Source organism: Schistocerca cancellata, chromosome 4, assembly GCF_023864275.1.
Source record: "Schistocerca cancellata isolate TAMUIC-IGC-003103 chromosome 4, iqSchCanc2.1, whole genome shotgun sequence".
In the NCBI taxonomy this organism is placed as follows: domain Eukaryota; kingdom Metazoa; phylum Arthropoda; class Insecta; order Orthoptera; family Acrididae; genus Schistocerca; species Schistocerca cancellata.
Window position 1 is genome coordinate 586,636,660 of NC_064629.1, and position 23,954 is coordinate 586,660,613.

General features: G+C 43.3%; 1 protein-coding gene across 1 annotated transcript in view; it reads left to right on the top strand.

Annotated features, from left to right (window-relative positions):
- LOC126184338 (protein tyrosine phosphatase domain-containing protein 1-like) overlaps positions 1 to 23,954 on the top strand; it is a 352,516-nt gene that overhangs the window by 57,416 nt on the left and 271,146 nt on the right. The window contains exon 3 of the mRNA XM_049926715.1: positions 20,810 to 20,925. Coding sequence (XP_049782672.1) covers positions 20,810 to 20,925 — 116 coding nt within the window. The remainder of the gene's footprint in view (positions 1 to 20,809; positions 20,926 to 23,954) is intronic.

The following is a 23,954-nucleotide window of genomic DNA, read 5'->3' on the forward strand; positions in this document are numbered from 1 at the left end:
CATTTGCAGTCAGATTTCACCTAGATGTACAGTAACCAGGGGCTCAGGAAGCAACCAGCAACGCAGTCCAACAACTTCATTAATAACCAAGATGAATGCGCCAACTATCTACACTCCTGGAAATGGAAAAAAGAACACATTGACACCGGTGTGTCAGACCCACCATACTTGCTCCGGACACTGCGAGAGGGCTGTACAAGCAATGATCACACGCACGGCACAGCGGACACACCAGGAACCGCGGTGTTGGCCGTCGAATGGCGCTAGCTGCGCAGCATTTGTGCACCGCCGCCGTCAGTGTCAGCCAGTTTGCCGTGGCATACGGAGCTCCATCGCAGTCTTTAACACTGGTAGCATGCCGCGACAACGTGGACGTGAACCGTATGTGCAGTTGACGGACTTTGAGCGAGGGCGTATAGTGGGCATGCGGGAGGCCGGGTGGACGTACTGCCGAATTGCTCAACACGTGGGGCGTGAGGTCTCCACAGTACATCGATGTTGTCGCCAGTGGTCGGCGGAAGGTGCACGTGCCCGTCGACCTGGGACCGGACCGCAGCGACGCACGGATGCACGCCAAGACCGTAGGATCCTACGCAGTGCCGTAGGGGACCGCACCGCCACTTCCCAGCAAATTAGGGACACTGTTGCTCCTGGGGTATCGTCGAGGACCATTCGCAACCGTCTCCATGAAGCTGGGCTACGGTCCCGCACACCGTTAGGCCGTCTTCCGCTCACGCCCCAACATCGTGCAGCCCGCCTCCAGTGGTGTCGCGACAGGCGTGAATGGAGGGACGAATGGAGACGTGTCGTCTTCAGCGATGAGAGTCGCTTCTGCCTTGGTGCCAATGATGGTCGTATGCGTGTTTGGCGCCGTGCAGGTGAGCGCCACAATCAGGACTGCATACGACCGAGCCACACAGGGCCAACACCCGGCATCATGGTGTGGGGAGCGATCTCCTACACTGGCCGTACACCACTGGTGATCGTCGAGGGGACACTGAATAGTGCACGGTACATCCAAACCGTCATCGAACCCATCGTTCTACCATTCCTAGACCGGCAAGGGAACTTGCTGTTCCAACAGGACAATGCACGTCCGCATGTATCCCGTGCCACCCAACGTGCTCTAGAAGGTGTAAGTCAACAACCCTGGCCAGCAAGATCTCCGGATCTGTCCCCCATTGAGCATGTTTGGGACTGGATGAAGCGTCGTCTCACGCGGTCTGCACGTCCAGCACGAACGCTGATCCAACTGAGGCGCCAGGTGGAAATGGCATGGCAAGCCGTTCCACAGGACTACATCCAGCATCTCTACGATCGTCTCCATGGGAGAATAGCAGCCTGCATTGCTGCGAAAGGTGGATATACACTGTACTAGTGCCGACATTGTGCATGCTCTGTTGCCTGTGTCTATGTGCCTGTGGTTCTGTCAGTGTGATCATGTGATGTATCTGACCCCAGGAGTGTGTCAATAAAGTTTCCCCTTCCTGGGACAATGAATTCACGGTGTTCTTATTTCAATTTCCAGGAGTGTATTTTATGTTTAGTTTAACTATTCGATTTTTACTGCCAGAATAGCAGATCTCGATCAGACGAATTCAGTGATATAGCTCTTTTGTAGATCTAACAAGAAATGATGGAGTACAAATACAATGAACACAGGGACGTTTGTACCGTTACTCTCATCAAAGGGCCCGTCACCGGGAAGTTTATTCAACTCTCGAAGAAATTCGTCGCCAAGACACGAGGTACGTGATGTTTACGCTACTCTCTGCGGAGATCTGTATCGCGCAGATACGAGGAACATGCTCCGTTGTGTGTTGCTGTTCGAAAGAGTTAGACTATAAGTACTGCAGCAGCGCTGTGTATACAGGGTGAGTCACCTAACGTTACCGCTGGATATATTTCGTAAACCACATCAAATACTGACGAATCGATTCCACAGGCCGAACGTGAGGAGAGGGGCTAGTGTAATTGGTTAATACAAACCATAAAAAAATGCACGGAAGTATGTTTTTTAACACAAACCTACGTTTTTTTTAAATGGAACCCCGTTAGTTTTGTTAGCACATCTGAACATATAAACAAATACGTAATCAGTGCCGTTTGTTTCATTGTAAAATGTTAATTACATCCGGAGATATTGTAACCTAAAGTTGGCGCTTGAGTACCACTCCTCCGCTGTTCGATCGTGTGTATCGGAGAGCACCGAATTACATAGGGATCCAAAGGGAACGGTGATGGACCTTAGGTACAGAAGACACTGGAAAAGCACATTACTTCCACATGCTAACACCTTTTTATTGGTCTTTTTCACTGACGCACATGTACATTACCATGAGGGGTGAGGTACACGTACACACGTGGTTTCCGTTTTCAATTACGGAGTGGAATAGAGTGTGTCCCGACATGTCAGGCCAATAAATGTTCAATGTGGTGACCATCATTTGCTGCACACAATTGCAATCTCTGGCGTAATGAATGTCGTACACGCCGCAGTACATCTGGTGTAATGTCGCCGCAGGCTGCCACAGTACGTTGTTTCATATCCTCTGGGGTTGTAGGCACATCACGGTACACATTCTCCTTTAACGTACCCCACAGGAAGAAGTCCAGAGGTGTAATATCAGGAGAACGGGCTGGCCAATTTTTGCGTCCTCTACGTCCTATGAAACGCCCGTCGAACGTGTACCTCACCCCTCATGGTAATGTACACGTGCGTCAGTGAAAAAGACCAATAAAAAGGTGTTAGCATGTGGACGTAATGTGCTGTTCCAGTCTCTTCTGTACCTAAGGTCCATCACCGTTCCCTTTGGATCCCTACGTAATTCGGTGCTCTCCGATACACACGATCGAACAGCGGAGGAGTGGTACTCAAGCGCCAACTTTAGGTTACAATATCTCCGGATGTAATTAACATTTTACAATGAAACAAACGGCACTGATTACGTATTTGTTTATATGTTCAGATGTGCTAACAAAACTAACGGGGTTCCATTTAGAAAAACGTAGGTTTGTGTTAAAAAGCATACTTCCGTGCATTTTTTTATGGTTTGTATTAACCAATTACACTAGCCCCTCTCCTCACGTTCGGTCTGTGGAATCGATTCGTCAGTATTTGATGTGGTTTACGAAATATATCCAGCGGTAATGTTAGGTGACTCACCCTGTATATATCAGGTTCGTTACAAGGAATGCTGCAATTCATTTACAATGCTGCAGTGTTACAGCCTCCTGTATTTCATGAACAAACTAAGCAAGCAGTGGCAGCCAATGTGGTCAATTTATCATTCAGATGCTACAGAAGAGTGGTACACTCCCCAAAAAGATTATCACAAGCTAAAAATGCAGCATAACGGCGTCCTCGAAGTAGGTCTATACATCTGCGCATCTACACTGCAACTCTCCTTAAAGAATGGAATAACCTGCGATTGGTTTTCAGTTGGTTAGACGCTCCGTTGTTCTAGCGACTTAAAGTGTTGCTAGAAGCGGGGTACATTATTCATAGTATTCACTAGAGAATGTAATGGGTAGATCATCTGTCCAGTGATCTTTACCCTACAATTTTCAGTTTTTTGTATCATTTGCGCTCTGATTCATCATGTTCAACGAGCTCACTTTCTTACAGACCAAGTTGATGATAACATTGCAATGCTGGATGCTTATTTAATGGTTTTAGCGTCCACTGGTACTTTAGTTAGTAACACTCAGAGCCTTGTTTCCATGTGTGTCGTGCCAAAGACTGCTGTGCGTGGCTGATCATGCCACATCGCAAAGAAAGCTTAATGTCTGTTAAGGCCAGTCCACGCGCTACGATTTGTCTGGGCAACTGTTGGCGCACATCGCTTCTGTGCTGACCAATTGCTGCGTGTAGACCAGAAATCGCTACAGATCTGTATGAAAGTGTGGTGTAAAGTTCAGGAAGTTGCCGGTAGAAATTATAAATCATCCGCTATTAAAAAAGTAAGAGATACATTATTTTATTAACAACTCCTATTCTCAACTATAATATTTGGACCCAAGTATGTAAATTCCGTTTATAACCAATATTTACACTACAGCATACGGCTGAGCTCTGGAATCAGTAATGTTACATTAATGCTTAGTATGAAGTAGATTTAAAAAATGTAACCTGGGTAGCTTAAGAGAAAGAGCAGCAAGTTTGATTTAAGTATAAGTAATATAGCAGTAATTCCCACAAATAACAGTACGAATAGATTAGCTGTAGGCTTAATTGGTTATTAATAACTTCACAGAAATAAGCAGCCGTAGCTTCTTCCTCTTGTTGATGTACAATTTGACTTTTTCCCTATCTCTCAAAGCTTCTAGTCCGCAGCTCGTGGTCTCACGGTCGCGTTCTCGCTTCCCGAGCACGAGGTCCCGAGTTCGATTCCCGGTGGGTCAGGGATTTTCACCTGCCTCGAGATGACTGGGTGTTTGTATTGTCCTCCTCATTTCATCATCATTCATGAAAGTGGCAAGGTTGGACTGAGAAAAGGTTGGGAATTTGTATGGGCGCTGATCACCGCGCAGTTGACCGCCCCGCAAACCAAACATCATCATCAAATCTCCTATTGTAATTTTTTTTTCTCAAGACTGTTGTTGTTTAGCCCTCAGTCCCGTTTGATGTAGCCCTCGACGCTAGTCTATACTGTGGAAGCCTCTTAACCTCTGCATAACTACCATAACCAACATCCATACGAATCTGCTTACTGTAGTCAAACCTTGGTTTCTATCTACAGCTTTTAATCTCCACACATCCTTCCATTACCAAATTCACGATTACTTAATGCTTCAGTATGTGTCGTATCAACTTCTTACAGGCCACATATCTTGTGGATATACATTGTGTGTCTTTAATGCTGTCGTTTTCATTGCCTTCTGCATCCTCATGCCGTTCATCACTATTGATTCCTCCCCCATTTAGGGGCAGTTTCCCACCCAGAGGGTAAGAGGTTGCTCTGGCAGAACGAGGGTGACTCCTTATACGGTGAGTTTCTGGATGCCTTTGCTCATGATTTTTATTCAGAATTTGAACAGTGGCTAGGTTCGTACCCGTACAAAGGACGTTTTGATTACTAGTCAAAGACGGCACCCCTACACCACGGGGACTTCATTGAACCTGTCGGAGGACTGGTCACGATGACTAAAAAAAAGTGATTCTTTCTTTTAGTCAAGTTGTGTCAAATTTAGTTTCTCCCTATTTTGATTGCCCGCCGAAGTGGTCGTGCGGTTCTAGGCGCTGCAGTCTGGAACCGCGAGACCGCTACGGTCGCAGGTTCGAATCCTGCCTCGGACATGGTGTGTGTGATGTCCTTAGGTTAGTTAGGTTTAACTAGTTCTAAGTTCTAGGGGACTAATGACCTCAGCAGTTGAGTCCCCTAGTACTCAGAGCCATTTTGAACCTATTTTGATTCAGTGCTTCCTCATTAGTTATTCTATCTAGCCATTTAATCTTCAGCATTCGTCTCTAGCCTCACAGTTCAAAGGCTTCTATTCTTTTAATGACTAAACTGTTTATCCACCATGATTCACTTCTTTACAAATCTACATTCCAGACAAATACCTTCAGAAAGGATTTCCTAAAATTTATATTCGGTGTAAAAGAAATTTATCTTCTTCAAACACATTTGGTATTACCAGTATGAATTTTGTAACCTCTCTACTTCATTTATTGTCAGTTAGTTTTATGCGTAGATAGTTTCATTTCCAACTGCGGGATACATTTTCAGAGATAAAGCGGCGAACTCTAACTAGAAACCGAAAGAGCGCCGAATATATGGGCAGTGTAGAGGGCACCGCAGTCCATCACATGACGTCGGCTACGAGATTATCTCTGGTAATGACAACATTCTCGATTGACAGTAATCGATCGTCGTTCTTAGGGTGCAACGTTGACATCGAAATTTTATCTAATGTAACATCTTTCTCTTAATTATTACAGCATTTATAAATCTCAATAGTCTCTGTATACAAGCGTGTATGATAATGCCATGTTTTTGATATGACGCTCGCCTCACTGAATTTTGTTTCATAACCACACTCTCTATGAAGAAAGAGGGAAAGTCGCCTGAGACATACGAATAAATCGGCCGTAGCGGAACATGTTTACCGAGAGGATGATCAAGAAATAAAATCCACTGAGACGAGCGTCATATCGCAAACGTCGCATTTTCATGCGCGCATGTATAGAAAGGCTATTAAGATTTGTACACACCGTAATAATTTTAACAGAAAAGAGGAAGGTGTTAAATAAAATAAAGTTTTGATCCCAACGTTGCATGCTAAGAACGACGATAGATTACTTTCAACCGAGAATATTGGCATTACCAGATATAATCTCTTAACCGACGTCATGCGATGGAGAGTGGCGCCCTCTACACTGCCCATATATTCGGCGTTCCCTCAATTTGTGGTTGCAGTTCGCCACTTTACCTCTGAAGTTGTCGCCAGCAGTCGGAGATGAAACGTTAGGAGAAAGCTCTATACATCGGCCACGGCCTATTAGCCCGGAAGTTTCAACTGAAGTCAGTACTAGCCATAAAAGCCTACATTGTATGATGCGAGTTTTTTTATTTCTTTTCTATGAACTTTAATCCCCTTTCCAACCTCCTCTTTGTTTTCATTTTCTGCTTGCTCAATTAACAGACTGAATGCGGTCGGGGATAGGCTGCAACCCCGTCCAACTCCCTTTTCAAAATCTACAGCTCCCCTTTCATATCTTTTGATTTGTGTAACTGCAATCTGCTTTTTGTACAGGTTGTAGATAACCTATATCACCTCATATTTTATTCCTATTACCCTCAGAATTTTAACGTGTGTATTCCAGTTACAGTCTAAGTCGTACAGTCAGTATCCCCTTGCCTGTTCCTACATTTCCTGGGAATCCAAATTGGTCCTCCCTGAGCTCGGCTTCTACCATTTATTCCACTCTTCTGTAAATCCTCTGCCTGACAGAAAGTGAAGTGTCCAGAAGAAGAGGAGGAAACCAAACGAAACTTCACGGGTTGAGAGGGTGTGCGATGTAATTTCAGTGCTTACAAAATCGAGTCAGTTTTACAAAGAACTTCGAGGTATAAGCCCACTTATCGGTATCACTTTGCATCCCCCTCCCTAACCGCCCCCCACTTGCCATGACTTGATGAGCGCACAGATTCTGTTGGGAAGAGTGTCATATAGTCGCTGTATCCTCTCGTGAGGCTAGATGCCCCACAACTGTCAGAACTGTTCCTTGATATCCCGGATATTGGCACTGGGACGGAGATGACGCCCGAGTTTATCCCACACTTGTTTTAACATGAACAGATCTGAGGATGTTGCTGGCAACAGGAGTACATCAGCATCAACCATACAGATAATAGGGACATTTGTCATGTGTGGACTAGCAGTGTTCTTTTGTCCGGCACAAATTTTTATTGTCGTCATTCCATCGCAAACGTGATGGTTGTCCATATTGGCAACTGCGAATACGTTAATATTATCATTATTTATGAAGGTCCATCTTTTATTTTACAATTACATTCAGTATTTGTTCCATAAATTACAGTAAAAGCAGGACGAAAAAATGTTTTATTTCTGGACAGGTATATTGTCCGTAGTGGCGGGCATACTGTCCATTGTCTGGCCATTGTGCTCGCCTAGACGCCATTCCACAAAAGTGGTTGTTAGTTGACGATGCCCCCTAGCCGGCAGGAGTGGCCGAGCGGTTCTAGGCGCTACAGTCTGGAACTGCGCGACCGCTACGGTCGCAGGTTCGAATCCTGCCTCGGGCATGGATGTGTGTAATGTCCTTAGGTTAGTTAGGTTTAAGTAGTTCTAAGTTCTAGGGGACTCATGACCTCAGCAGTTAAGTCCCATAGTGCTCAGAACCATTTTCGATGGCCCCCGATAAAGCGTTCGTCGACATGGGAATTTCTCGGTAAGCAACTACTTCTTCAATACAGTTGTATTAGAAGTACACAGCTTGTTATATAAATTTGCAATAATTACATGAAGTGAGAATAATCAAAACGATACGATACTTGACTGCGAGGTAAGTGATATCCTGGCTCCTTCAAATGACTATTTCGTGATGGGGGGTTTCGAGTGACACTTTTATGAGGTTGCCGTATGATTGCAACTCTGTACGGATTCTCAAATTGAAACGCCGATTATGTCCACTCTAGTCATTACGTCCGCCTTTTCCCTCTTACAATTTTCACGACGTATGCTTCTACTCTGAAGTGGCACCTGTTCAGATTCCCGGCTGAACTTAGGTTTTCTGTGGTATTTTACGAATATTGGCCCATAAATAGTTCCTTATCTTTTTTTACACCAGTTACGAGGCGACCACTTCAAGGACGGCTACTGAGTAGAGGCTCAGATAATGTTGATGCTGATGGAACTCTGTCTTTGCTATAACAATAGCCGGGACAAGGACAACGGAATTTATAAACAAACAGTGAGCAAACGAGCTTCGTAAGCGCCAACAGCAACTGTAATGTCTGCTGCGACGTGTGTGGTCACGAATTTTCCGTCGCTGCTGTAAGACGCTGCACTAAGATAACAAATCCGATGAGCTTGAAGTAGAACATGATGTGGAAACAACAGTACAGAACAGTACACAAGAAATTTCTTTGTTAGTTGCAAAAGAACATGATACATTTACAATACGAGAGAAATCCAGTAGCTGCAGAAAAAAACCTCATTTAAGAGTAAAGTGAAGCTCACTTCAATCTACTCTTGAAGGTTAGTATTGGGAAGTATCAGTCCCATTAAAGACATATAAGGTGATCTGAGAACTTACTAGCAACAGGGATTTTACAAGTTCTTCTTGAGGGAAAACACTTAATTTGCGTTATATGAACTAGTTTCAGCTATACTTCGTTTTCATTATTGGGATTTATGTCTCGAAAGTACACGATATACAGAAACATATACCGGATGCTCTCCTAAGAGTCTTCAACTGCATTTTCTGTGATGTTTCGGTAGATATTTGGAATTTCGTTTTTGGAATATGGAGCTATACTCAGCTCAAACGAATACTCTCATCACTTTTTTTAACGCGACGCTCAGTGCCCATTCCAAAGAGAATCTTTTTTCAAAGCGGGATTTTACGTCCCCATTGAGTAGACTGGTCCCAGATTGGCGTAGTGTGATATTCGTTTTATCGATATATATTAACAGTAACAATAAAACACGAAGAATAACCAGTACTCGACCAGCGACAGCGCCTACCTTGACCCACACTGACTGCTACTGCCATGCAGCAGCGTTACTCGCTCGCTGTTAGAGTACTGGTTATTCTTTGTGTTTTACCATTCCTGTCAATATATATCGCTAAAACGAATATTGCACTAGACTAAAGTGGAACCGCTCTATTGAATGGGCTCGTAAACGCCCGCTTTAAAAATATTTTTTTTTTTTTTTGTAACGGCAAACAAACCGACGCTTTCCGTCGACAATGGGCATCGCATGAAAGACGTGATGAGCAGTAATTGTTTGTGCTGACTCCAGCTACACATTGAAAAAACAAAATTGCAAATATCTGTAGAAATGCAAAAGAAAAGGCGCCTAACGACTCTTAAGCGACAGATCCTATATAGTGCATTAAATTAATTTTTATTTTCTTTGTTAATAACTGCATCCTTAAGTGTTTTACTGGCAGTGGCGTAGGTAGGTAGTTTGACTCCCAGTGCGGAGTTTAGGCTTGTCACATCCTCCTCCCCCCCCCCCTCCCCACCTCCGCCCCAAGCACCACAAACCATAAAATAATTTTTTGGGGGAAGCAACTTTGATGTTATTGGTTAAGAAAGTAATATGTAATATCAATTGTTTTGTAAATCGTTTTTATGTTTCGAAACAAACAACTATTACGCATTTTTATAAATAATATACTATAATTGATTATTAATGAAATAGTATAAGTAAGCTGACAACGGTCTTACCGCAGTGGTAACCCCGGTTCCCGTCATATAACCGAAGTTAAGCGCTGTCGGGCTGCGCTAGCACTTGGATGGGTGACCACCCGGTCTGCCGAGCGCTGTTGGCAAGCGGGGTGCACTCAGCCCTTGTGAGGCAAAGTGAGGAGCTACTTGATTGAGAAGTAGCGGCTCCGGTCTCGGAAAGTGACATGCGGCCGGGAGAGTGGTGTGCTGACCACATGCCCCTTCGTATCTGCATCCAGTAACGCCTGTGACCTGAGGATGACACGGCGGCCGGTCGGTTCCGTTGTGCCTTCATGGCCTGTTCAGGAGGAGTTTAGTTTTTTTGTGGAAGTAAGCTATAAAAACTCTTTTTAGCGGTAGGTGCCTGTAACATGAAGCACAGATTCTCTTCCTTCGAACTTTTTCTGCTGAAAATTTTGAAATTGTCATCAACACGTTATCATTAGCTACACTATTTTCGAAACACAAAATTATCAAACTACAGTGTCGTGCCTAACTCATAGTGGACCTAAAATTATTCTTTATTTGTTTGAGTTTTGACAAACTGCTTTCACACGACACTACCGAAAAATACAAAGTTAAGAAAAATCTTACCGCGAAAATGATGTTTGGAAGATATTTAGAAAACTTATATCCACGCATAAACTGTAAAAATCTTAAAGATATCCAACCAAGAGACACTTCATTTAGAACTTTGGCAGCTTCCAGAGCTCTTCTTATGCGTCTCAGGATACAATCTTCAGAATTATCATCTTAACTGTCAACCAAACATTTTACAATCGTGAGAAAATCCATTCCTGGGGCTTTAATCAGATTTATGAGCTCTAAAACAGGAGAACTACCTGATGTACACTATGTAATCAAAAGTATCCTGACTCCCCAAACACATACGTTTTTCATATTAGGTGCACTGTGCTGCCACCCACTGCCAGGTACTCCAGTAGTCGTTAGACATCGTGAGAGAGCAGAATGGGGCGCTCCGCGGAACTCACGGACTTCGAACGTGGTGAGGTGATTGGGTGTCACTTGTCTCATTCGTCTGTACGCGAGATTTCCACACTCCTAAACATCCCTAGGTCCACTGTTTCCAATGTGAAAGTGAAGTGGAAACGTGAAGGGACACGCACAGCACAAAAGCCTACAGGCCGACCTCGTCTGTTGACTAACAGAGACCGCCGACTGTTGAAGAGGGCCGTAATGTGTAATAGGCAGATATCTATCCAGGCCATTACACAGGAATTCCAAACTGCATCAGAATCCACTGCAAGTACTATGACAGTTAGGCGGGAGGTGAGAAAACTTATATTTCATGGTCGAGCGGCTGCTCACAAGCCACACATCACGCCGGTAAATGCCAAACGACGCCTCGCTTGGTGTAGGAGCGTAAACATTGGAAGATTGAACAGTGGAAAAACGTTGTGTGGAGTGACGAATCACGGTACACAATGTGGCGATCCGATGGCAGGGCGTGGGTATGGGGAATGCCCTGTGGACGTCTTCTGCCAGCGCGTGTAGTGCCTACAGTAAAATTCTGAGGTGGTGGTGTTATGGTGTGATCGTGTTTTTCATTGAGGGGTCTTGAACCCCTTGTTGTTTTGCGTGACACTATCACAGCACAGGCCTGTTGTAAGTACCTTCTTGCTTCCCACTGTTGAAGAGCAATTCGGGGATGGCGATTGCATCTTTCAACACGATCGAGCACCTGTTCATCATGCACGGCCTGTGGCGGAGTGGTTACACGACAATAACATCCCTGTAATGGACTGTCCTGCACAGAGTCCTGACCTGAATCGTATAGAACACCTTTGGGGTGTTTTGGAACTCCGATTTCGTGCAGGCCTCACCGACCGACATCGATACCTCTCCTCAGTGCAACACTCCGCGAAGAATGGGCTACCACTCCCAAAGAAACCTTCCAGCACCTTACTGAACGTATACCTGCGGGAGTGGAAGCTGTCATTAAGACTAAGGGTGGGCCAGCACCATATTGAATTCCAACATTACCGATGAAGGGCGCCACGAACTTGTAAGTCATTTTCAACCAGGTGTCCGGACACTTTTGATCGCATAGTGTAAGTTCCATGAGTTTGCAACGCGCCTCGATTTCTTGCAGAGACCTGTCGATGAACTGTAACATTGATTTTCTTACTTCCTGGTGCGTAGTCAGCGTATCAAATGACTCTGAGCACTATGGGACTTAACATCTATGGTCATCAGTCCCCTAGAACTTAGAACTACTTAAACCTAATTAACCTAAGGACATCACACAACACCCAGTCATCACGAGGCAGAGAAAATCCCTGACCCCGCCGGGAATCGAAACCGGGAACCCGGGCGCGGGAAGCGAGAACGCTACCGCACGACCACGAGCTGCGGACAGTCAGCCTATCAGTTGCAACCTTCTCTCTAGGCACCATTTTCTTCTTCCTGATAGTTCTACTTTTGCTATAAGAATGCATATCTAGTCAGATGCGTTCCTCGCAAAGTGAAGTGCTTCTTGAACGAGATAATCTCTCTTCTCTTTCAAAAAGAGCTTTAGACTTATCTTGGTAATACACATTCCGAAGGCAACTCCAAGAATATGTAAATACTTTTGGTTATGGCTGACTTCTTCTAGGACAGCACTACATAAAAGCAAAAAAGAGAAATCACGCAACGAAGGCTACAGCTTCCAGAATGAGATTTTCACTCTGCAGCGGAGTGTGCGCTGACATGAAACTTCCTGGCAGATTGAAACTGTGTGCCCGACCGAGACTCGAACTCGAGACCTTTGTCTTTCGCGGGCAAGTGCTCTACCAACTGAGCTACCGAAGCACGACTCAAGCCCGGTACTCACAGCCTTACTTCTGCCAGTATCTCGTCTCCTACCTTCCAAACTTTACAGAAGAGTGAAAATCTCATTCTGGAAACATCCCCCAGGCTGTGGCTGTCTCCGCTATATCCTTTCTTTCAGGAGTGCTAGTTCTGCAAGGTTCGCAGGAGAGCTTCTGTAAAGTTTGGAAGGTAAGAGACGAGATACTGGCAGAAGTAAAGCTGTGAGTAGCGGGCGTGAGTCGTGCTTCGGTAGCTCAGTTGGTAGAGCACTTGCCCGCGAAAGGCAAAGGTCCCGAGTTCGAGTCTCGGTCGGGCACACAGTTTTAATCTGCCGGGAAGTTTCGAAGGCTACAGTGTTCGAGGTGCTCCGCTGGTTTCTATGGTTTCAGAACAATCTGAAAGTTCCTTAGTGGCATCGACAATCTTTTTAAAACTCTGAAATACAATTTTAAAGGCTTCGTAGTGAGCACTCCATTCTGTTTCTGAAAGTCTCTTAACTCTAACTCCATCGCCTTTCAGAAAGATCGTCCATCTATGGGCATAAGCTGAGCCAAACATGTAAAAACCTTCTAAGGTACCAAAAAAGTCAGACACGGAACTGTTGCAAAAGCATGCGATCAGCACAGATTGAGAGAGTGGTTTGCGTACAGTAGGAACAGTGTCTCAGAATTAAGTTCACAAATTCTTTCTTGAACTGCTGAGTGCAATCCAGCTAATTTAGTAGCACTATCGTATCCGTGCCCTCAGCACATTTTTACATGCCGACTATCGTGTTCACTAACCTGTAAGTTATCTTCCGTTATGCTAACGGCTTCCTTCCCACTTTGCTGCAGATAACCTAGAAATGAGTCCTTTATTTCTAGTTGCATGTTCTGCTTGTGAACGTAATGAATGATTTCACTGATCTGATCTGTATGTAAGATATAGAAAGTTTCGGATTAGGCAAAAGGGAATTCTCGCAGGTTACTTTTATCCGACGCAAGAAAGTGTCCATTTACATTACATAATTAAAAAATGTAAAACTATTTAGGAAAGAGCATTGCGTCCATAAACGTCCTATTGAACTTAAATAATTTAACAAACATATACGACAGACTCGAGTACCTGATCTTGAAGGAACTCATAATTTAATATACAGAGTGGTTATAACAAACTTCAGCAACTTAAACAAGTGTAGACGGAGAACGATTTACCGTATTGGCACCCAAATTTATAGGAAAGAGGTTCAGACTGTGCGCTGCAGGATTTGCGTTATTTGCAGTGTTAGTATCATGACTTGCTGTTAGGCACCGGTACTAGCACTGCGACGTAGGTTCAAATGGTTCAAATGGCTCTGAGCACTATGGGACTCAACATCTTAGGTCATAAGTCCCCTAGAACTTAGAACTACTTAAACCTAACTAACGTAAGGACATCACACACACCCATGCCCGAGGTAGGATTCGAACCTGCGACCGTAGCAGTCCCGCGGTTCCGGACTGCAGCGCCAGAACCGCTAGACCACCGCGGCCGGCTGCGACGTAGGGCTGAAACACCAGCATCAGCGTGCATGACAGTTGCAAACAATCAATATGGGTCTGCACAAGGTGAGCAGGGCCTTACTCGTAAAGCTGTGTTAACAAAACAACATCAATAGCCTTGCTGCTCTTCGCGCGTATCGATGCATTAAAGGCATACAGAGAGATTCTCTTTCCGCACTGGGATTGAACGTGATTCGGAAGTCCGAATTAAATAGCGATTTGGCAATTGGCCGATGGCCAGTTGCGCCACAAATTTTTGAAGAAGTTACTGTTGCCATGGCTATGAATGCTGGTCGCAGTGTGCGATCATGAAGGAGGGCAAGAACTGTGTCACGACAGCTAAACATTCCACGGCCCGCTGTTCAAAATGTGCTGCGAACAATTGTGAAACGGTATCTCTTGTGGGGTTCTAGGTTGTCGTGGATGCAGAACGTCGTCGCATTGAGCAACGTTTGTAACCTGTAACGTAAACATGGTACGCAATTAACAGATGTTAACGTCTCATGTGGAAATGAAAATGGGTTTCTTTCAATGGTTAATTCGTTTGTTCCCTTCCACGTGTGCTTACCAATGTTTCCACAAAGTTTCATTATCTTACGATCACTTGTCTTCCATGGGGGTCCTGTCAGATAGCGTAAGTTTAATTCTTAACCCCCCCTCTACATACATCGTTACAAATATTAAGCTCCATGTTTTGTGGAAGAACACTTTTTGAATCCAAGAGACTCTAAATCCGAATCCACAACCTGAATTTCCTTAGCACCATAGGATGTTCGCTCTTAAAACATTGCTATTCTTTATTTTAAAATCTGAAATCCCTATTTGCTACCAAATTATAAGAGCATGAAACATTTCACAGCACAATCAACTCATAAAAAATAGTTTACTGACTGAGAAACTATGTTAACAATGGCCTTTAAAAAGGTATCAAACTAAGATAATTGGCATCACTCTCTCAAGAACTGTGTGAGAATACTGTTTGCAAGCAATATCAGGTTCAGTACGTAAGCTCACTAGTTTCCCGCCGGCTTCCGTAAGTATCAGGAATGAAACGACGAAAAAAAATTTTTTAGTACTCGTGCCACAGCACCTGGCAAGTTTTGTCACCCTTACGAAGCTGGTACCCGGTGCGAACCCCACACCCCTTGCTACGCCTCTGTTTCTTGCCTTTTCTCCATTCTTGCGTATAGATTATACACTGAAGCGCCAAAGAAACTGGTATAGACATGCGTATTCTAATACAGAGATATGTATACAGGCAGAAGACGACACTGCGGTCGGCAATGCCTATATAAGACAACAAGCGTCTGGCGCAGTTTTTAGGTCAGTTACTGCTTCTGCAATGGCAGGCTACCAAGATTTGAGTTTGAATGTTATAGTCGGCACATGAGCGACGCGACACAGCATCTCTGAGGTAGCGATGAAGTCTTCCGTGAATATCAGGAATCCGCTAAAATATCAAATCTGACATCGCTGAGGCCGGAAAAACATCCTGCAAGTTCGGGACCAGCGATGACTGAAGAAAATCGTTCAACGTGACAGAAGTGCAACCGTTCCCCATATTGCTGCAGTTTTCAATGCTGGGCCATCAAAAAGTGTCAGCATGCGAACCACTCAACGAAACATCATCGATAAGGGCTTTCGTAGCCGAAGACCTAGTCGTGTAGCCTTGATGACTGCACGACACAAAACTTTACACCTCGCCTGCGCCCGTCAACAAGGACAGTGGACCGTTGATGACTGGAAACATGTTGCCTGGTTGGATGGAAGTGTACAGGTATGGAGACAACCTCATGAATCTATGGACTCTGCATGTCAACAGGGGACTGTTCAAGCTGGTGGAGGCTCTGTAATGGTGTGGGGCGTGTGCATTTGAAGTGATTTGGAACTCCTGATACGTCTAGTTACGACTCTTAAAGGTGTCACGTACGTATGCATCCTGTCTGATCACCTGCATCCATTCATGTCCACTGTGCAGTCCGATCGACTTGGGCAATTCTAGCAGGACAATGCGACATCCCACACGTCCAGAATTGCTACAGGGTGACTCCAGGAACATTCTTCCGCGTTTAAGCACTTTCGCTGGCTGCCAAATTCCCCAAACTTGAACATTATTGAGCGTATCTGGGATGTCTTACAACTGTTGTTCACAGGAGATCTCCACCCTCTCGTACTCTTACCGATTTATGGACAGCCCTGCTAGCTTCATTGTGTCAATTCCCTCCAGCACTACTTCAGACATAGTCGAGTCCATGCCAAGTCGTATTGCGGCACTTCTGCGTGCTCGCAGGAGCCCTACACGATATTAGGCAGGTGTACCAGTTTCTTTGGCTCTTCAGTGTATAATGGCAATTCAGAGATTTCTGGACCAGATTTTAATTTGCAAGACATTTTCACGGAGATATGTGGACTGTAACCACAATTTATTAATTATGAAGCGCAGATTCAAACTGAAGAAATTGCAAAACCGTAGGAAATGATGGGGCGGGAACAGTATAAGTTTAAAGGACGAAAGGGTGTTTAGAGGTTCTGAGGGAGCATTTGCCAGTGGTTGACCAGTACCGGAGAAAGAAATATAAAAGGAGACGAGTGGGTAGCTTTAAGAGACGAAATAGTGAAGGCGGAAGAGGATCAAATGGATAAACCGACAAGGCCTAGTAGAAATTCTTTGATATCACGGGAGAAGAGGTTGGCGATATGATACTGCGAGAAGAGTTTGACACAGCACCAGAAGACTAAGTTGAAACAATGCCCCAGGAGTAGACGATATTCCGTCAGAACTACTGATAGCCTTGGGACAGCCAGCCTTAACAAAAACTCTTCCATCTGGTGTGCAAAATGTATGAGACCAGCGAAATACCCTCAGACTTCAAGAAGAATGTAGTAATTCCAATTCCAAAGATAGCAGTTGCTGATAGATGTGAAAATTATCGAACTATCAGTCTAATAAGTCATGGTTGCAAAATACTAACACGAATTCTTTACAGAAGAATTGAAAAAGTGGTAGAAGTGGGGAAGATCAGTTTGGATTCTGGAGAAATGTAGAAACACTCGAGGCAATACTGACCATACGATTTATCTTAGAAGATATGTTAGGGAAAAGCAGACTTACGTTTAGAGCATTTGTAGTCTTAGAGAAAGCTTTTGAGAATGTTGACTGGAATACTATGAGAAATTCTGAAGGTAACATGGGTAAAATATAGAGAGTGAAAGGCTATTTGCAACTTGTAGAGAAACTAGACGGCAATTATGTGTCGAGTGGTACGAAAGGGAAGCAACGGCTGAGAAGGGAGTAAGAAAATATTGTAGCCTATTGCCAATGTTATTCAATCTGTACACTGAGCAAACAGTAAAGTTCACCAACGAAAAATTTGGAGTAGGAATTAAAGTTCAGGGAGAAGAAATAAAAGCTTCGAGGTTTTCCAATGACACTGTAATTCTATCAGAGGCAGCAAAGGATTTCGAAGAGCAGCTGAGCGGGATGGATAGTATCTTGAAAGAAGGATATAAGATGAGCATTAAAAAAAGCAAAACAAGGATAATGGAATGGAGTCTAATTGAATTAGATGACGAGAAACTCTAAGTAGTAGATGAGTTTTGCTATTTAGCTAGCAAAATAACTGATGATGGCCGAAATAGAGAGGATATAAAACGTAGACTGGCAATAGCAAGAAAGGCGTTTCTGAAGGAGAGAAATTTGTTAACATAGAATATAGGATCCATTGCTAGGAAGTCTTTTCTGTAGGTATTTGTATGAAGTGTAGCAATTTACGGGAGTGAAAGATGGATGATAAACAGCTTATACAAGAAGAGAATAGAAGGTTTTGAAATGTGGTGCTACAAAAGATTACTGAAGACTAGATGGGTAGATCATGTAACTAATGAGGAGGTACTAAATAGAATTGGGGAGAGAAGAAATTTGTTTCACAATTTGACTAAAAGTAGAAACCAGTTGACAGAACACATTCTGATACATAAAGAGATCACCAGTTCAGTATTGGAGGGAAGTATGGTGGGCAAAATTCGAAGAGGGAGACCAAGAGATGAATACAGTAGGCAGACTCAGAAGGATGTAGGTTGTAGTAATTATTCGGAGATGAAGTAGCTTGTACAGACTAGAGTAGTATGGAGAGCTGCATCAAACTAGTCTTCAGACTGAAGGCCACAACAACAACATGTCACTAAACGGTTACACGATCTATTTTATAATGCAGCGTTCCAACTGAAATATGAGCACCTACCGTAACAAACAGTGACTGTAACGCTATATTTGCTTGTAACCAAAGCAAAAAAGTGGTACGAAATATGTCTTGATTATTCTGGTAGTTGCTTTGCATCTTCATTTTTCCGCAGAAAAGGATGCGCTATTAGAAAATTACAAGAATATTCATTTAGGTGTTACTACGTGACGTGTATTAACAAGGTTAAAATAACCTTCCTTTTCCTACTTGCCACCATCCTTTTTCACTTTATCTAATGTGAGTATAAAGACCTCCGATGTAGATAACAGGGTAGATGGTTACTTTACTTCATCCTTTTAAAGCATACATCGAAAATGCTGTGAGAGAGTGATTTGCGTATTTATAACACTATGAAATATTCACTTACCCTGGCTCAATCATCTTGGGCGGTATTCGTCATAATATTTCTCTGCAAGTATGCCACATCTTGACCTGCACACGGATCCACTTTTCTACCCACGCATAGGTTACTCTGGGTAATAACTGGAAAACTAGTATGTTGTAACAGAATAATTCCTCAATTTTACCTTAGCCTATCTGCAACAAATAGGTGCTGTCTAAAAATTTGCTCTCGACTACATTTTAAACTGAAACTGAACGTCATCTGCGGAAAGAATCTGCGGATTAAGCATTCGTAAGTGATATAAAATACAATATATTTCGAGAAGATGCCCTTATAAGGCATCAATCATAGTAAAATGTCGGGCACTTCATTGTTCGGAACTGCAGTTTAATTAACTGGTCTATTACCACGCCGACTACCACATATAGCGTTAACCATATTCTCACTTGGCGCACTTCTACTCTCCATAGTTGTCATAAGTAAGTTTATTTAAGTTCACTGTTGCATGAATTTCCACAAGCATATTAATATTGCTTTACATCCGGTCTTGTTAGTAATATATTTGTTTCGTAGAGAAGCTATTGCAGTAATACGTATACATCTTATTAATTGGTACGCTTAGAAAATACGAATACCGGTCTATGCACATGATTTTGCTGTAGTTTAGGATGTGCTTTGTAAATCAATCAGAATTTTGAATAAATAAAAAGCCAGATTATGGCTCAAATGGCTCTGAGCAATATGGGACTTAACTTCTGAGGTCATCAGTCCCCTAGAACTTAGAACTGCTTAAACCTAAGGACATCACACACATCCATGCCCGAGGCAGGATTCGAACCTGCGACCGTAGCGATCTCGTGGTTCCAGACTGTAGCGTCTAGAACCGCTCGAACACTCTGGCCGGCAAAAACCCACATTATTTTGGGTATTACCTTCCGAGACAAATTAAATCAGAAACGAGAAGACGATTAAAGATGATGTTTCTTTTTGACATGTTGTCTATGGTTCGTTTAACCATTTGCTGATTTGGACCAAATCTTTATTTACTGAAGCAATTCCTACTGTTTCCTGTGAAGTATATTTAGTAGGCTCTGTCCTAATAGAAAGTAAGAGTGGTTCCTTTGTTGCAGAGGGTACAGAAACGTGGACATTCTAATAGATCCTAAAATTTATAAAATTATGATTTTTATATATATTTCAGCATTAACATAATTTCATTGTTTTGTTCACTGTCTTACAGCATATTTTTTCCACGATGCAGCACATTTGATCCATAGATTTTATCGCTGAACTTTTTAATAATAGATGTTACGGACTTCCATGTACCTTTTACTAAATGGTATGTCATGTCTATAGCTACATCTGTACTCCACAAGCCATCGTACAAGGTGTGGCGAAGGGTGTACATCCTTTCAGCATTATTGATCCCTATTCTTTTCGCATATGGTTTCGGAAGGAGAACGACTGTCGGATGCCTCTTCATAGACCAGAATATCTATAATATTATCGTCATGCCCATTACACAAGATGTATTCGGGAGGCCGTAGTGTATTTCCTCATTTGCCTTGCATCTTACAGCTTTGAAATTTTAAAAATAAGCCTCTCAGTGATGTATATCAAATTTTTACCGTATTATCAAGAAAATGAAAAGAATTCAGATTTTACTTATGTAGGATGCATATTTTTAAATTATTTTGTTTAAAGAGAAAATAAAAACTGAGATAGACATCGGCTTTAAAAAGTTGCAAATGCTTGCCAGATTAAGTATCGCAAATATTAAAGGGACTGCTGAACGGCTTTACTTCTAACCCAGTTCAGTAGCTTCTGAAAGCAATTAATCTCGATAGGAGCCTTAGTCTTATTAGCGCACATAGAGATGGAGCACTTCGCGTTTTAACAACATATAGAAAAGGCTGTATAAATTCGTGAACACGGTATTATCCTGCTTTGTTGGTATATCCACAGCCTGGGCATCAAGTCGATCATAAACCTGCAGCAGCCGGGAGAGCATGCCAGCTGCGGCCCGCCGCTGGAGGACTCTGGCTTCACGTACCAGCCCACTGCCTTCATGGAGAGCAACAGTAAGTTCACATACATGCCTCACTGTCTTCAGCTCATTACCAGTGATATTCCGTAAGTGACAAAAAAGTGTCGTTTCCTTTCATTCAATGAAGATTACTGTTTCACGTCCCATCGACGACTATGTCATCAGGGCCGGACTACGAACTCCGGTTAGGGAAGAATAAGCAAGGAAAACGGCCGTCTACTATTGAAAGGAACCTTCTCGCCCTATGTCTGAAGCGATTTAGGGAAACCAAAATCTAGATGGCCGGACGGGGATTTGAACCATCGTCCTCCCGAATACGAGTCCAGTGTTTTCCCACTGCGCCCCTTTCATTCGGGTTTTCTTCCGTGGCACGTTATTTTTTAGTTTATATCTTTGTAGTTTTGTCCCTTCTCAGTGCTTTTACTCCTAGACCGTTCCTCTCATAAACTCTTTGTTTCATTCCATACCATATTAAGTCACAGTGTAGTAATTCTAGTGTATTACATTATCCTAATTTTCGATGGAAAACAACGTTCTGATTTCTTACGATACTTTCGAGCAAACTGCTTCAGAATTGTGCGTGTCATCGTTTCTAGAATAAAATTTATTTTCTGTGTTCACAGCTTGTCATTTCCCCTTTACCCACAGTAGGTACCGTCTCTTCCGTTGAGAACGTTTTCTTTCTCTCACTCTCTCTCTCTCTCTCTCTCTCTCTCTCTCTCTCTCTCTCTCTCTCTCGACCTATCCTATAAAGAGGAAAACAAATGTTTTATCTAGAAATTCTAGCTTGCCCACAGATACTGAGCACAATAGAGGGTGAATCACCTAAACGTTGCGCCTCGAATATAGCGGAAACTGAAAGTGATATTGATGTGCAGTTTTCAGAGAGTGGATTGATAGTCAGGTGCTCGAATTGTTAGCCTAACAGTAAATTCTAATAATACTTAGAAAGTGTACTTTTTGTGCAAACATACACTTTTTATGTGGAACAATGCCTTTTGACATTAGCAAAATAAAAGTAGAGTAAATTAGAATGTCAGTGGTGTTTGTTGCAGGATTCTAGTGAGAGTCGTTTACGACATATATTTTGAAAACTTCCCACAGCGACACTTGTACAATACCTGTGCTACTGTGGTAGCACAGACTAAAGAACAACTCAAGAGCATACGCTGCTTATATGGATTCTGACCATTACAGGTTGTATTCAAAATTACCTCTGGTAGCTGCAATGCACGCTTCCAGTCTGGTATGTAACGACTGCTGCACACGTACTAGCGTTTCAGCGGATATGCCCTAGCAGGTTGCAGTAACATGTCGTTACGTATCATCGGTTGTAGTTGGCATGTCCTTGTAGGCTTTTGATACCGTTCCTCACAAGCGACTATTAATCAAATTGCGTGCATATGGGATTCGTGATTTCCTCTCAGAGCGGTCACATTTCGTAGTGATACGACGGTAAATCATCGAATCGAACAGAAGTGATATCTGGCGTTCCACAAGGTAGTGTCATAGGCCCGCTGCTGTTCCTGATTTACATAAATGATCTAGATGATAATCTCAGCAGCCCTCTTAGATTGTTTGCAGATGACACTGTAATTTACCGTCTAGTAAAATCATCAGACGATCAATTCAAATTACAAAATGATCTAGAGAGAATTTCTGTATGGTGTGAAAAGTGGCAATTGGCACTAAACAAAGAAAAGTGCGAGGTCATCCACATGGGTACTAAAAGAAATCCGATAAATTTAGGGTATACAATAAATCGCACAAATCTAAGAGCTGTCAATTCGACTAAATACTTAGGAATTACTATTACGAGCAACTTAAATTGTAATGACCACGTAGATAATATTGTGGGGAAGGCGAAACAAAGACTGCAGTTTGTTGGCAGAACACTTAGAAGATGCGACAAACCCACTAAAGAGACAGCCTACATTACACTTGTCCGTCGTCTGCTGGAACACTGCTGCGCGGTGTGGGATCCTTGCCAGGTAGGATTGACGGAGGACATCGAAAAAGTGTAAAGAAGGGCAGTTCGTTTCGTGTTATCTAGCAGTAGGGGTGAGAGTGTCACTGATATGATACGCGAGTTAGGGTGGCAGTCACTGAAACAAAGGCGGTTTTCTTTGCGGCGAGATCTATTTACGAAATTTCAGGCACCAACTTTCTCTTCCGAATGCGAAAATATTTTTTTGACACTCACCTACATAGGGAGAAATGATCATCATAATAAAGTAAGAGGAACCAGAGCTTGAACGGAAAGATTTGGGTGTTCCTTTTTCCCACTCGCCATTCGAGAGTCGAATGGTAGAGAAGTAATATGAAAATGGTTCGATGAACCCTCTGCCAGGCACTTAAGTGTGAATTGCCGAGTAACCATGTAGATGTAGATGTAGGTATAGATGTAGACACCGTCTGCCAGCTTTGTCCACAGAAAAAAGTCTACAGGAGTCAAACCCAGGGTACACACCGACCAAGCTACAGGTCCTCTGCATCCAATCCAACGATTTGGAAACAATTCGTGAAGACGTGCTGTAGTACTTCGTGCACTATGGGCTGGGCAGCCATCAAGTTGGTACCATACGTTCCTCCTAGTATGCAGAGGAACGTCTAACATCCGTGGAAGATGGTCTGTTAGGGGGCTGCGATACTTGTGCGTATTTAGTGTTCCATAGATGAAAAACCGGTCTATGAGCTGATGGTTGACTATCCCGCACCACATGTTTACACTGCATGGAGGCTGACGTTCTACATCTACATCTAAATCTACATTTATACTCCGCAAGCCACCCAACGATGTGTGGCGGAGGGCACTTTACGTGCCACTGTCATTACCTCCCTTTCCTGTTCCAGTCGCGTATGGTTCGCGGGAAGAACGACTGTCTGAAAGCCTCCGTGCGCGCTCTGATCTCTCTAATTTTACATTCATGATCTCCTCGGGAGGTATAAGTAGGGGCAAGCAATATATTCGATACCTCATCCAGAAACGCACCCTCTCGAAACCTGACGAGCAAGCTACACCGCGATGCAGAGCGCCTCTCTTGCAGAGTCTGCCACTTGAGT